At 46.2% G+C, this 16276-nt stretch overlaps 1 protein-coding gene across 1 annotated transcript in view; it reads right to left on the bottom strand.

Moving 5' to 3' along the window:
• NTRK3 (neurotrophic tyrosine kinase, receptor, type 3) overlaps positions 1-16276 on the bottom strand; it is a gene marked incomplete at its 5' end in the record, with an annotated part of 172639 nt that overhangs the window by 29714 nt on the left and 126649 nt on the right. Inside the window, 3 exons of the mRNA XM_010021778.1 lie at positions 1612-1855; positions 7414-7586; positions 11654-11784. Coding sequence (XP_010020080.1) covers positions 1612-1855; positions 7414-7586; positions 11654-11784 — 548 coding nt within the window. The remainder of the gene's footprint in view (positions 1-1611; positions 1856-7413; positions 7587-11653; positions 11785-16276) is intronic.

Genomic DNA, 16276 nt, shown 5'->3' with positions numbered 1-16276 from the left:
GTAGCACGGAGCAGTCCTTAACAAAACGTTTGCACAGACAGGACACCACCACCACAGAGAAGACAAAAAATCCCCACAACAACAAACTGGCTTGTGAACACCATCTCAGTTCTCACTTTCTGGGGCACTCTCAGCCTTCATTTATCAATAGCAGCAAATTCACCCATTGCACAGAGTGTGATTGGTGCTGCAGGCACACAAGCTCGACTGGGATCATCTCAAGCAGCATGATGTTGACTGTGGTTGGGGTAGGCAAGAATGTGGATAATCACATGGGCTGCTTCTCATCCTCCCTTGGGCTCTTTCTTTCCTATTCTCTCTTTCCTGAAGCTTCAGCAGTGACGGTACCACAGCCACCTCTCTTTCTTCCCTCATCACTGTCCAGTAACTGCACCAAGACCTTTCCCAACATGGACATCTGTGCTTCACAGTGAACATTGTTTCCCTCACTGATAATTAAACTTAGTGATAAGCCAACATCCTGGGCTGGGAGAGGTGATATGTCTCAGCAGAAATCTGATCACATTTTTCCTCTTCCCCACACAGTAACTCCACTTGGCAACTGCCTGTTGAAAATCCTTCTGAATCAGACCAAGACCATAGGTCAACCCTTTCTCAGGTAGCTGGTAGAAATAATCCTCAAAGCCAAAGATCCAGGTTGTAACCAGAAATATACCAGCTTTAGTCCAAGCATCATGCTAGAAACCACTGCTCCTTTAGCCTGAAAAGCCCTTCCCTGCTGGTGGATGGGCACACAGCGACAAGTGCCTACTCCAGTGTGCTTCAAACACTTTGCACATCACAGCTTATCCTGTAGCTGAGGAATAGTGAGAAACATGTTGTCCCCCCAGGGAGGCTGCCATCCAGGCAGACAGGGCAGTGCAGACAGGTACAAAGGGAGTGTGCAAGACAGGGGAACAGTGCGAGCACAAATCACAGAAGATATTCCTGACTCATTGAATCCATCCCCAGAGACAAGTGCAGGATTAGCCTCTGCACTAAACCCAGGCATTTTTATCTAGCTGCTTCCTGAACTTCTTTAATGACAGGCATTCAGCAACCTACCTCTGGCAAATTATTCCATTGTCTAAGGGATGATCCTGCTGGAAAAAAGTGTTTTGAGGTTGAACCTAAATTGTCTATTATTTCCTCTTCCATATTTTATGCACTTATCAGTCAGACTTTGAGTTGCCTTTTCTCTAGGTCCTTCTAGTAAGTTTCTTTAATATAACACTTGAGGCCATAGCCTGTAGTCTTTGTAATCTCTTTGGTTTACCTTTAATTTGTCAATCCCTTTAAAAATGAGGGAGAAAAAATAGGAAGGAAGTAAGAATGGGATGACTTTGAGCCATTCCAAAGCATGTGATTGTGTGCTGGGGTATCACAGAGAGCTCTGTGTGTAGGCATCTGCATGGATGTCTGAACTACAAGCATGCCCAGGCCTGAAAAGGAGTAAGGACAGTGGTTCAGGGATGCTTGACTGACATCTGTGCAGATGTTTTAATGAGGGAATAACAAGCAAGTGAACTTGAGCTCCAAAACCTGATTTACTAAAACATTTCCTAGTCTCCCTTTGCTCTGAGCATTAGACTGCCGCTGGAGCTGCCTTACCCTGTAGTAATCAGTGCTGTAGACATCTCTTGACATCCCAAAGTCTCCAATCTTCACCAGCAGGTTGGCTCCGACCAAGCAGTTCCTCGTGGCCAGGTCTCTATGGACAAAGTGCTGGGAGGCAAGGTACACCATTCCAGAGGCGATCTGGCTAGCGATGTGGAGCATCTGGGATAGCCCTAGCTCCCCTTTGGCTTGTCGAGGCTGCCCATCCACAAGGATCATAGCATCTGGGCCATGTGCCCTATAAGGAGGAAGAAGCAAAAAGCATAGAGTTGGGTCTCAAAAGTGACAAGGAGATGGGAATCCCACGTGGTTGCTGTTCCTGCTGGGGTGGGGGCTCACCCCCAACTCTGCACTGTGAGGATGTGCACACAGATCCAATGGAAGGGAAAAAGAATAGTTTAAGAGAACAGGAGGTTGGGGGAACACTTGTTGGGTGCTACACATCCTTATTCTATCCTTACTCTACTGCAAGCAACCTCTTATGGCCACAGATAGAGACAGCCTGCCAGGACAGAGGGACTTCGGCTTGATGCAACATGGATATTCTTCTCTGGCAAGACCTATGCAAACCTGATGAGCCTCCAGGTATATACATGTTCGTTCCACTTTGAAAATCTTTTAAGAAGTAGAGATATCACCCCCTTTTTTTTCCACACCCATCATATTCTTGCTAACTCGTCTCTTTATTAATCCCAAACAGCCTCCTCGATTTCCTCCAAACACCACAGCACCAAACAACCACCCCTTGATTGATATAAATACATCCAGAGATCATGGGAAAGGTTTCAGAGGAACACCAGCAGCTTCATCCCTGGAAAATACCTTTTATACCCTAAGCTATCCCAGAGGTAACACAGGTTCTGTGAGCTGTGGAGGCATGAGCAGAAGTGCAAAGGTTAGATCTGGCAGTCAGCAGATGCAGACAACATCCTGGGCAACAAAAGGAAATATTCTACTGAACCAAATACAGTGTAAATACAAGACTTAAGGTCAGCCTCATTCCTGTCCTGTCCCCTTTTTAGTCCCCTTCCTCGCTGTGTACCAAGCCTGTCTTTGCAGTGCTCCATCTGTGATGTCTCTTAGAGCACATGCCTCTGTGAAGGTGGAATAACAAAAGCCCTCGTATTTAGGGATTTTGCTGTGACCTTCCTCCGTGTGACTAAGATGCAGTACAGCATTTCCTCCGAGGCTTTCACACTGTTCTCTTTGAAACGATTCTTGGCATTTCACCCGTCATTAACAGTAACCCCCCAGAGAGATAACAAATTGAAACTACACACACAGAGCTTTCCCTCCTTCTTGACATGGGACTGAACAACACACAACAAGATCCAAACTGTTCCCTTCTTTGTCTCTGTTTCCTAATTACTCTGTTGGCCTTGAAGGTACACCAAAGGGATTAGCATCCAGGCGTGTGGGGTTCGACAGATAGTGTTTCAAAGCCCCCTCTCTGCAGCTACATCCTGCTGCCCTAGCCTACATGGCTCTGAAAGTCCCCTCCTGGTAGAAAGGACTACTGTAAGAGAAGAGGAACTCCAAAAACGAGTGCTGAGGAGCCAGGAGTGTTTTTTTGGGAGCCACAAGTGGGAGATGCTGCAGTGAATGTGGGATGAGCTGGCTGGGAGCAGCACTGCGGGCAGCAAGGCTGGAGCTGCTGGAGGCATCTCAGAGGCTTGTGGGCATGGTGGAAGCAGCAGCACACTGGAAGGACTGCTGAGGGCAAGGAGAAGCTGCAGAAGAGCATATGAAATGACTGCTTGATGTCTTAAACAGCCCACAGACAGGTTTAGTCCAGGACATTACCTGGTGGTGACAACAGATATCGACAACAGGTGAAGCTGAGCCAGGACTGAGCAGGTTAACTAAAAACATGCAAAGCAGAGCAAACAATAGCTTCTAAAACTGTGCTGGACAGGTTTGTACCAGTCCTGCCTTGCAGTTACACCATATTTAGCTACAGCTGATACCTGTTGTCATCAAAGGTAAACATTCCTAGGTGAGAAGTGAAGGATATATTACTCTCTCATCACTGCCATCTTTTTCAAGTACAATAATGGCCCCCAAAAAACGTGTCTGAAAGGAATAGGTAATGTTTGAAAAATGGTCAGCCAACATCTTTATTTCACTGGCTCTTTGTACATCCTACTATATAGGACACATCTCGGTATGTCCTGTATAATAAGTACACTTCTCTCCCTCCCTTTCTCCATCCCGCATGGTTCTAGTCCAGAAGAAAGAAGTATCAACACATTTGTGAGATTAACAGGAAGGATATTAGTACACTTAGTTGTGTCATGAAGCCTACAGGGAATATGAGAAGGATCTGCCTATCTTTTCCTGGGAAAGGGGTTTAATTCATCTGTACAGAGAGGTCATAAAATTGGGTGGATCCCCTGTTAAAGAACTCTTGGGGTTTTTTTCCCTTATGGAGTGATGGAGGGTTTTGTCAACATGGGGAAGAAAATCATCCCTTTAGCTTCCTCTGCTGAAATTCCTTGTTTTATCCCAAGACAATCCAACTGTGGGGCTGCTGCACTGGAAGGGCTGACAAAAAACCATCAGAATTTTGCAACTTTTCTAACGAACTCTATTGCCTGTCTGAGTCAACAAAAGAAGGCAATGGCTTAATATAGACTGCAAGTAGGGTCTGTAATGGCAACATGTAAATATCCCTACTTCAAACCTGCTGCTGTCATGGACAGAAAACAAAAGCTAGAAAACCAGTGACAGAAGGAAAGGGAGGAAGTGATGGACAGATCCAGTGAGTGGAGAGGAAAGGTGGTTGCTGCAGACCCCTGAGCAGTGGGTGTGTGTGCTGGGGAGAGCCTGTGTGCACCAGCCCTTGGAATGTCATGTTCCCTGGATACCAGTGCCTCAATTTCTCCATGGCAGGATCTTTTCACTATCCCTTTTCTGTTAGTCAGGAGGCTGCATTCTTTCCCTGTGCAGACAGCAGGATCAGTTGCATCACCAGCAATGGTCTTACATGCAGGGGCCCCTGGAGGCAACTAGAGCCACCCCAATACATGCCAGCTCTCACCCAGCTGGCAGGTGTTGATCTTAGTGCTTCCCTCTGCCACACCAGTTGATTTTACTGACCATGAAATTCTCTCTTCTCTTGTAAGTACACAAAGGTCCAACAACACTTACGGGAATTTATTGTGCTTTTCTCTAGGAAACCGGGTCTAAAGTGAGTCTCTTCCATTTTACCACTTTTCCAATTTCTGCAGTAAAAGTGGGAAGAGCCCATCTGAGTGTCTCATACTGGCTCCCAGCATCCCTGGCCTCCAATGCCTGGGAGCTACCATCTACTGCTGTGGGCTGGGTGAATCATGTCACAATAAACCCAGCAGCTTGCTGAGGGTTGCCAGGCACTCCTGCACCACCACTCTCTGACCCCCTTGTAGCCCCTGTCCCACAGTTTCCCACCAGCAGAGCACTGACTTAACAAGCAAAGGCCAAGACTCTCTTTCCATATGCCCCTTTAGGCATTCTGAGTTCCCATTTGCTGGGTATAAGTTCCATTGTCTCAAAAGCCAGCTTCCTTTTGGGACACAAAGGGATTTCACTGCCTATCACGCACTGACATGCAGGGAAGGGAGTTTAGAGCTGCTTGCTCTGTAGCTGCACGAGAAGGAGAAGCTGACAGCCAAATGCAGGTGGAAGATGAGAGGCTGCAGTGTCAAGGACCACACATCTGAAAAGTTTATTTTCCTTCATAAAGGCCAAAGACAATACAACAACCTTTCTTCTTCAGTGACATGGGACGGGCCTTGGCCTCCCAGGGTATGAGTGTTACTCAGACATGTCCCAGAGCAGGGCTGGGACATGGAGGTGAGGGGCTTTGTAGCTCCAGCATGGTATCAGCCTTGGGAGCATACTGTAGTGTGAAGCAATTCTATGAGGCATTGGCAGTGGGCACAAGACATCTCTCTGAGACAGGAAGAGAGACTGTTGTGACTAGATTGGTTGGGAGGTCATCTAGAGCAGTGAAGGAGGCTATGCCTCAATTGTAATGTCTCCCTTCTCTAAGGAGAATAAGGTTGATGGTTCTGCCAGGAAAAAAGATGGGTCAATTTCCTGCTCTTCCTTGGGAAGCACTTCAAAGAATGAAGTCTCTCCTGCTGTTTTTTAGACTGCCCTTCTCCAGCCATGAAGCTGAGGCACTGTCCTTAACACTGCATCTCCAGTTTGCATTAAAACACCATTTCAGCCCAATGCATGGTTTCATGCTGGCAGGCACAATTCAATCTGCTGCTGGTGGGAGGTTGCTGACCCCCTGCAAGACAGGATATCACAAGAGAGGGTCCTAGGGTAACCAAGCCTGCTCCCCCTTGAACATGGGTCTGAGAAGCTTTGCAAGGCTAGTGTAGCATCAGCCTTCACTCGTTCTACCTTGTCAAGGATGTCATCTATCCAGAGCCTGAGACAGCGACAGGGCTATAAACACCATATTCAATCTACCCACAACTATGCCAAAATGAGGAGGAAAATCAATGCAGGGATGTTCCCAGCTCAGCAACTGCCCTGCAAAAGCCCCAGAGGAGCTGCAGACAGGTTGGCACTGCTTGACAGAGGAAAGAGAAAGAAGAAACCTCTGAGGTCTTCCCCCATAGCTCTTCTGGTGTAGGCGATTGCTCAGAAATGAAAACCTCAGGGAAGGACCTGTGTCTCCTGGTCAGAAACTGACCATGATGGTGGAAAAATAAGCACTGAGTGTATCCCAACCCCACATCTTGACCTGCTGTACTCGAGCTTCTTGTTCCTGCTGCAATCACTTTCACACTTAGCAGTCAAAACAAGAAACTATCAAGGGTCCAATTTTCTAAATACTGGGAAATAAACCTACTAATTATTTCAAGAGGTAAATACCACTCCACCTGCACGCAGGTTTCACAGTGTAATTTCTGTGTCATTGGAGAACAGCACCACAAACATCCTCCCACAGTTGCTCCCTGTCCCTCACAGTTGGCAGGTTCAGGGCACACAAATTCTCTGCCTCACGCTGATGAAATGGTTGAATGATGACTGGGGGAAGGGGGCTGCAGCAATTTGCATCTCTCCAGAGGCAAGGAAGGCAATTACGGCACTTTCTCAGGTCTTGTCTAGCTTCTTGAGTAGCGTGGTGCCACAGGTTAGGGCACTTTGTATCTTGGTCAGGATCTCTGCCTGACAAGGCTTAGGGAACAAGGACCAGAGATTGGGTCCCCAGGCAATGCCTCCAACATTTCCCAGTTCTTTTCTGGATATAGGAATGAGAACTAGAGATCAGTAAATGCCCAGGATGTCAATCAGAACAAGGACTCCAGCAAGTTTCTCAAAGGAATACTTTGGTTCTTGTGCTATTGAACCAGGGGTTGGGTGACATGGGGAGTGATGGCTAGTGAAGGTTAGTCCTGCTTCAGTAGGACATGGCTTTGCTGGGTGTTTGGGACTCAGAGATGCTGACAGCCACAGCTTCAAGCCTTTCGACCTCTACAGGGCAGAGAGGGATCACTGCCTCTCTTCATGCAGCTTCAGACTTGCTGGGGAGGGAAAAGTCTGGTTTCCATAGCTCACAGGAATCATCCCTGAGACTACCTAAGAGGAAATGCTGGGATAGGGCTAATAAAGCACTAAATCTGGTGAGGACCATCATCTCCTACAAGCTGTCCTTGGAACAATCGGGTCTCATAACTCATCCCACCACCATCCAACTGGTAATACATGTCATTGTTGTACCACAGATCTACAACAAGCCACAGTGAGACTGTGGAGCTGCTGTACGACATCTCCCGCGCCCTCCTTCACACATACCTCAGGAACTTGTTCAGGTCACCATGCTTCATGTACTCAAAGACCATGATGAGCGGGTCTCCATCACCACACACGCCATAAAACTTGACGATGTGCTCGTGCTGCAGGTTGGTGAGCAGCTCTGCCTCCCTCTGGAAATCCTTGCGGGCTGCCAAGGTGGGGTCTTTCAGTGCCTGGAAAAGGAACATGGATATTCACAGGGTGAGCTCAGGTAGGGGTAAAACCAGAGCAAATGGGTGGCAGCATCACAGAGGAGCTGATGAGGAAGGATGGGGAGAGGAACCTCTGCCACCAGCCCAGTTGCACTGGGAAGGTTGGTGGTAGATGCTGGTGGCACTATTTCAGTGTTTTGTTCATGTAGTTACAGACCCATCAGGTTCCCCAGCTCATTTTCCCATGCAGGAGCAAACATGCCTCAGAGGGTAATAGCTTCCAATTATTCCCAGCTTGGGCAGGATTTGTACTGGTGACCTAGGGGTGAATGGCTTCATATCTCATTATTATTAAATTCCTGAGCCAGCCAGTCCTTGCTATCTGTCTTTTATTTTGAAAGAGCTGACTACACTGCCTTTATTCAGAAGATGGATTTGCCTGGCTGTGCAGTTATTGTGTGGATTTTTCAAACTGCCTCTGAAGAAGGACACCGTCAAGTCTTTTCTCATAATTTTTAAAATCACGTTTTTATTCCCTGCTGTTTATAACAGTTCCCCTGGTAGAGTGATGCTGAAATTGGTGCCCTTATTGAGCATATCTCATCTTCCACACCTAAGCATGCCACTTTGCCACTGCCAGGTATCTTGCAGGCTCGGGGCTGTGTGGACCAGCCCAATTTCGCTATGAAGGTGTTGCTGTGGAAGGGTTTCCCAGTGTTGTCTGGCTTGTTCATGGATTATTGGCCAGTTGCTAGTTTGAAAGCAGTGTGTTGTCATCCCAGTGTATCAAGGGAGGGCACTTAGTAAAAAACTTGAAGTCCAGAACATTTGACAAGATGAGATAGCCATGAGAATCAGCACAGTCTTTGAGAACATTAAAAGCAATGAAGAGGAAATCCTGGTTTTCAGTTTCTGGGTCTCAGTTGTATTTTCCTCATCCTCCACATGCCAGAACTATTTAGTACCAGCTCTGGCTTTATGCAGCCTAAGAGGCATCAAAAAGGATTCAAGGCAACTTGTTCCAGTTATCCCCAGATTCAATCTGTTGTGCACTGGTTCCGCATCAGTGGTGGGGGACACTGGGAAGCTTTCCCCTTACCTGTGCACAAACATACCTGCCCCCTTCTACCCATGCCAACACGAGAGGTGGCACCAGCAGGTGCAGGCTCCAATTTATGTGCAAAAAGGGATCTTAAGCATCAGAAAGCTGTGTATAGAGGACGAGGCACCACAGTGCTAATGCACCTCTGACTGGTCCATGGCACTGCTGGGAGCGATGCGTGCACAGTGAAGTAGTGAGTCCTCCAGAGTAAGTGGTTTTCCCCTTGGAGCAGATCTGATGTGAGGCTTTTACTCAAGCCTTAGGACATGGCCTCATCTCCTTCTTCTGCACCTAAACTTCTAGTCACACGGCATGATTTTATATTAATGTTATGTCCTCTGGGATAGCTTGACTAGAAATACTTAGGTGGATGTTAGTTACATGGTGCAGATGGCAAAGCATCCATTCTTATCTCTGGCACTTTTAGGCATTTAATATCTTCATAACGTTGATGTTACCCTAATTTTCCCCTGAGAAAACAGTTCCTTCCTCCATCACTCTTTTCTTCCCCTTTTTCCTGTAGTTGCACATAATACTTCAAGCTGCAGTGAGTTTAGTTTTCCTCTCCTTCACACACGATCATTTCCACAAGGTGTTAGGGCTGTAAGTTTGTAAATATCACTCACCAAAAAAAAAGAGATATTAAACCCCCCATATTACTAGGGTTGCACAGCCAAGCATTTAGAAATGGAAGAAACAGGAGCTGGAAGTGGTAGAACAGGGAAAGAAAACCTGGACCAAAGGAAGAGCAGGGATATCTCAGTAAAACCACTGGAATGCCTCTCCTAGGAAGGTTTGGGGTGGATTGTATTTGTGTCTTCATTGCACGATTCCTGAGTGACATCTGGCAAGTCACCTGGCATCTGCAGGTTGATGCCATTGTCACAAAGTGTCAGTTGTTCCAATATACCTGGGAAATATCCTCTCATGTTGCATCAAGGCCAGGTCTGAACAAGTGCAATGTGTTTAATGCTGAAGCAGGGCTCAGTGAAAGCCTGGTACTTGCTGTCCACAGGCTGGAAAGGCAGGTCAGTAACCCCATCCTCCACCTAAATGGATCTTTTGGCTTAGTTTCCCTGCTTCTCCATTTGTTCTCTGCAAAATGGGGATGGTACAACCCCAGTACCTCTCTGGGAGGATGTGAAAATGAGAGTGCTCACATCTACAGAGCTCTCAGATGCAGAAGTGATCACCACTGTGGAGCAGCCCATAGAGAAATGAAAAATATGTGTTCGGAGGACATGCCCTGAATACCAGTCCCTCCAGCATTTCTAGTACTTGACTTTATAACCTCAAAGCTCTTTGCTAAATATAGGCTTTACGCATTTCTTCGGATGTTTTTAGAAGCAAGCTGAATAAAACAGGAAGCTTGTCCATGCCATAACATCACAACTCAACTTATCTGCAGGGCTGTAACCTTTAGATCCACTGAAAACCTAAGTCCATTTAACTGAGTGAGTAACACAACCACTTTCTTTGGCTCTGGGAGGGAGCCCCTGAGAGCAGAGCAGGGGCCTTAACTCAGCTGCCTTAACCAGCGTGTCCAGCTGCTGCCCTGAGCTGCAGTGACTGTGGAGGTAGTTCTCAGCCTCTGTCAGGAGCATGAGACCTTCAGGAAATGCAGCCAAATCTCAACTTAATATGTAAAGCCTTTTTTTTCTTTCCTTTTTTTCCCCCTCTCTCCTTTTTCTTTCTTTCTTTCTTTTTTTTTTTTTCTTCCCCTAAGACTTATAGTGTGGCCTAAGGTAGAGGGATTTTTTCCCCTACTTGCCCCTCCAGACCTGGCAAGAATCAAGACTTGAAGACCCTGCTCCGAAGCGGGATCTGTATGATCTTGCAGGATGAAAGGCACTCTGGAGATGTAAGCTCATAGTAGCAATTAACAGAAACAGGTTCAGACGCTGTTCCTGCCTACATGCAAATGAAATTCAGAAGACACTTGAGAGGTAGGATTGCATAAGGGATGGCTGACACTGAAAGGCAGGTACCAGATATATCCTCAAGCAATTAATCATAGGGGTAACTGTGCTAGCTCATCTTTAGCCAGACTCAGAGGTGAAAGGTGCAATATTGCAGTTCACAGCCAGAACATATGGGGACAAATGAGCTAAAAAACCCAAATGCTTGAACTGCCAATGATTAAAACAAGTCTCAAGTAACTGGATGCCTCCAGCATCCTGGAGAGAGTGCTGAAACCTTTCTCCCCGTAGAGCATCAGTTTAAACACAGATCTTCTTCCAAGGAGTTAGGAGACATCAATTAACTCCTGAGGATTAGACTATGTGCATCTGCCAACTGGTGCCACTTGAAAGGACAGCACATTTCTGCACCGAGTGGTGCCCTCTGCTCAGAGCCGCATGATCAGGCACAGCTCATGCAAGGACCTTCAAAAGGAGGCAAACAGCACCAGACAAGGCAAGCTGAACTTGTGTTGGCTCAAAATCACGGAAACAGGAGGGATCTGTGGCTAGGCAAGCAGGAGCCGAGTGAAGCTGAGCAGAGTTGCTTTGCCCACGTTGCAGCAAATTGATCCCAGCAAATTGGTTAGTTGTGCTTAGCTGTTAAGTGCTCGTTTTTGCTGAGGCCCTTTTTTTGTTTCAGTTTCTGCACGTTCCACAAAGAGATAAAATCCAGAAAGAGAAGGGCCCCAGTTCCTTGCGGAGGGGATGTGGACTCCACAGTGCTGCTGCAGCTGCATGGGAGCTTACAGCTTCCAGACCAGCCTCTCCTCCCTGCCTGTCTCCTTGCCGCATCCGCAGGAAGCAGCAGGAAGAGAGGCTTTGGCATTGGTGAGAACACACAACCTTGAAACGAAACACTGAAGCTGTGTGTGACTAAGTGGATTTACCACAACCTCCGGCATCAGATAAATCTCCACCCCTGGCCCCCAGCCCTCCCCTTCTTCCCTTTCCCACGCAGGCTCATCCAGCCTTGCTCCACTGGCCAGCCCCTGTCTTACTCTCTGCCATTCACCCTTGGGATTTACCTTCACTGCCACCAGCATTTTGTCGTTGGTGGGGCTGAGGTTGTAACACTCGGCCAAGAACACCTTCCCAAAGGCACCTTCTCCCAGCTCCCTCTTCAAAACGATGTCTCTCCTCTTAATATGCTGGACATCTGTTGGAGGGAGGGGGGGAAGAGGGTTGGGGGAAGAATGAATCAGGATTAATTCAGGGAGTGGAAAACAACTAATTCAATTTTCTAGCAAGTCGCAAAGGAACTGAAATTGCTTTGCAAGAGTATCTAGAGGGATCTTCTTACCCACCCACAGAACACAGCCATCTCTAGGATGGAGCTCGTGTCATATGAAACATCTGCGAGGAAAGTACTTGAGGATTCCTTCTACAAGCTCACAACAAGCTTGTCCTCAGAGAGAGGAACCCTTGGGGCAAAATCTGCTACAAAGACCTGAATCTCTTTGGAATAAACCTGGAAATAATTCATCTCCTGTGAGGCATAGCAATGGTCACATACTTCTGATGCCAGGCCAGGTGAGATTTGAAGGTCCTGTTGAATTTTGCATTTCAATTGCAATCAGTTTAACCCCAAACTCGGGCAGGTTTTTGAGTCTGAACTTTAGTAAATCAAAGCATTCCCAAGGGGAGGACAACCACTGACCCACATGCACCTTAAGGCACGAGCAGGATCCAGTTGGAAGTGCTGCATGCTGCCCCACAGCAAGACCTTGACCCTGCAGCCATCTCCTGTGTGACTGTTCCCTCAGAAACAAGGTCATCCCAGGATAAAGCCACTGGCACAACAGATAGAGTGAACCCATTAGTTTCAATGATCCTTTCCACTGACATTTAGGACAGTGAGAACTGACGGAGAACAGCAACCAACGTTTCAGGAAGAATCAAAAGAGCTATTAATTTAACAAAGGTACAGAGGCCTATGAAGATTGGTCTGCTCAGGTAAGAGGGTCATTCATAAGGGCTAGATCTACCCAGCTACTAGGCACCTACAAGGGTACATAATCAGCTAGCAGGATATCCATAAATGCTGCATCATGAATAAATGCCACTGGTTGCTGAGAGAGTCTGGAGGTCTCCATACTCTCTTTTATGGGTACAATACCAAGGCACAGCTACTTGCTGCCAAAACTCCACACACCTTCCTGGCACCAGAGCACTCATACCAATCCTCTGGCAATACAAAGAGGCTTTTTTTAATGCCCGGAGTGAACTGTGGAAATAGACATATGTACAGCCACCACAGTGATTTCTGGAGGCACAGTACCCAAAACTTCATCTCTCTAAACTGTTCTTCACTGGAGCTTACTGCCTCCCTTGAGAACTGTGGTAGCAATGACCACCACCAGCTCCAGCCTGATGGTCATGGCAGCACAGGGAGAGATACTCACTCTTCTCCAGTGCTTGGCGAGCAAAAGCTCTCCTCAAGCAGAGGCATTAGATGGAACAGTGCCCTTTTTCCACTCCTACCCTGGGGCGTTCATAAACTGGCCCTGCATCTGTTTGCTCACAAACTGGACTGCTTCTGAGTCTTTTCCACCAACACTTCCATGTGCACAGGAGCTGTACAGGTATGTACCCCTTCACTCAGACGCATTTCCCTTAGGATACTGCAGATGTAGGAGGTGGAGGTGATAAACACCATGTTTCAAACTGGCTGCAGGGAAGCATCACTACCAGTGATCACAATCTGCCACCAGCTCCCACCAACCAGGCGCCTGCATAGGCACCCGTATTGACCCAAGGGATCATATGCCCCACAACAACACAGGTACCACTTAATGCATCAAAAAGCTAATGGATTGGAAGATTAACATCCTAAAGGCTTTCATACAATTAAGCTTTTTAATTAGGAGCTCACAGACAGGTTTACAGAGCTGCCATCTCTGGCCCTTTTGCTTGCTTGGGAAGATGGATGCTGTGAGATTGGACAAGCAATGGGCCTTGTAGTGAATGATGCTTCCATAGGGACTTCCTGTTGACCTTTTCATTAATTGTTCAATAGACTGAAAACTGTTACCAATATTAATAATATTCATAACATTAAGGCACAGGATGATAGGCACATCCAAAATGACTTTGGTTTTAAATCTGCAGTGACAGCCAGGGAGAACAAACTGCATGTGGGCTTTGACTTCTCCACCTGGTTTAGTTGAGTGTTTAAGGAGTACCTTGAGAAATCTGAAATACTATGTGTTGAAATGTTAAGTGATGCACTTGGGTGAGGAAAGTCCTAATCTAAGAAAAGCTCAAATGGCACCAATTAACTTCACAGAGTAGAGGAAAAGGGGTTTTTTCCTCTTTCTGTTGCCAAGCATTTCTATAGCACTCATCACTATGGTACCTAGGATTTACTGTACTGACAAACCATGTATTTGCATTCTTGGTCTCCTGAATAGCAGAAGTCAAGAAAGCTGCAGGGAAACAATCTTGTAGTAAAAGGAGCCCAAGGACACTTTAACAAACTCTGAATCCCAACAGAAATCCAGCAATTGCAATCCGATTGCCCCCTTTCGTGTGAGATAAAGTTAAAAAGGAAACTGTCTCAGAATAACCAGCAACACTATTTAAGACTATTTACTATTTGAGTAAGTGTAACACCATGAGAACTGAAGCAAACCTCTCTTTCTGAACTCCCCAGGGTGTTCCCCCAAATTTTCAGCTCCAAATTCTTCCTCCCAACAATATCTTAACAGATGTTTCTGGGAGCTAGAATCCAGACTGTGTAATTATGTCTCCATTATCAAAATAATACCCCATCTGTCTTCAAGACCAGATTTCACAGCAAGTTGTTGGGGTCACCTGAGAAGATTCAGGGAAAACTTATATGAAGAATTAAAGGAGAAATTGTGGCAGACAGAGTTAAGCTGGGGGAGGAACGATCCTTTTGGGGTAGCAGTCTCATGTAGCACTGATGGGTTTAATGTAAAGTTGGATGGTTATTAAAAAAAAAGGTTCATGAAGTTAAGCAGTTTGACAGCAATTGGGCAATCTTTATGTAGAGTCAGAAAAGTGCTTTGGCCAATTCCAATTCTTCTCAACCTCAAATAGCCATAAGTATTGCTTCATAGTATTTTAGGCACAAATGGAATAATAACCAAGTTACAATAAACTGCTTTTTCTCAGGCGACAGGCCTAAGATACTGAAGTTTACATCAAATTCTTCCATTTACAGTGAGATCAGCACTATGATTAATTCTACGTTACTATTAAATATGGACTTCAAACATAAAGCAATGACAAACTGCCCTGGCACTGTGCGAGCGGCTGTGTTATTGTGCTAACCTTGCATCTCTGCTCATCTGTCCTGCCTGTAACTCACAAGGAAGGCCGAGTAGCCATGAAAGATGCTGTGCTGCAAGGGCACCTGGGAGGTTCATCTGCATAAATCTGTTTACCTCCTCCTGGAGGAAGCTGAGCCCTGTCTGATAAACAGCTGGTGTTTATTTGTTTTAGGCAGGCAGTGGTGTGCTAATGTGTCTCGGCTGCGTTGCAGTCAGCCCTGCTGACAAGGTGTATGCAAACTGGCTTCCCATAAGTACCACTCTTTTTTTGTTCCTTCTCCCTTGTACCATTAACTTATAAAAACAAGCCAACAAGACAACTCAAAAGAACAACCTGGGCAGGAGCCACAGCGAGACCTGACAGGAAAATAACCAGACTTGACAGCAGGGTGGGAACTCATTCAAGGCCATGCTGTATCTACCAGAAGGATGTGAGCACACTACACTGATGTAATTCCAGTTTTAAATGAAACATCTTGCAGTCCTTGTTTTGAGATTGCTATGTTGCTGCATGACACAGAAGATACTTGTGCAGATCCTCCACCTTCCTTCTTGTACATCAAGTCTTAACACATGAGAATGTATTTCAAGATCTTGTCTTTGCTGATGCTCTGAATAACACATGAACCACATCAGAAAATATCCGACCTGCAGTTGGCTGGATATGCCCCACCACTTCAGTTCAATGATAGTAAGCTAGAGCATTAACAAGAAGTAACTCAGGGACACTGAACTCACCTTTACAAATTGCCTCCAGAACAGGAAGCTTTCCTTTTCTCTGGATGAGGCACAGGAGAAGTGTTGCAGCTTTGGATCAGCAATGGGATCTTACCTAACCTCCTCTGAACCTTTTGTAGGACAGCTGACTTGAGTCGTGCCTAAAGCGCACTTAGTCAGAAAAGAGGTTCTCTAAAAACAGCAACTTCTTCCTCCCTGTATTCACTCCCATGTGTCCCTTAGTCATGTCTGCTCCTCTTCTTGACACAAACATATTCTAGTTTGCTAACCTTGTGAACCCAGCACAGCCATGGGATACAGGGGAAGAAGAAGAGGGAACAAAATTAATTCTGCTTTTCTTATACATCAATCTACCATGTCCTGATGGATCACTTCTGCACTGACCCCTGGGACAGAGCCTAGAAAAGCCAGAACTTTTTTCTTAAATCACTGATTCAATGACTCTTCACCCATCTTTTACACTCATATTGCAGAATCTCTCTTGCTTTTGGCAAGGTCAAGGCAAAAAGACCCTGACTCAACCTGCAAATCCAAGTTAGAGCATATAGAGCTGGTAACAGACTGTGTGCAGTGAAAACACCCTTTTTCTAATAACCACCACATTTCAATCACATG

The sequence above is a fragment of the Nestor notabilis genome, unplaced genomic scaffold, assembly GCF_000696875.1.
Source record: "Nestor notabilis isolate BGI_N333 unplaced genomic scaffold, ASM69687v1 scaffold4209, whole genome shotgun sequence".
NCBI classification, from domain to species: Eukaryota; Metazoa; Chordata; class Aves; order Psittaciformes; family Psittacidae; genus Nestor; species Nestor notabilis.
Note: the sequence above shows the minus strand (reverse complement) of the source record. Positions and strands in the feature narration are given on the sequence as shown.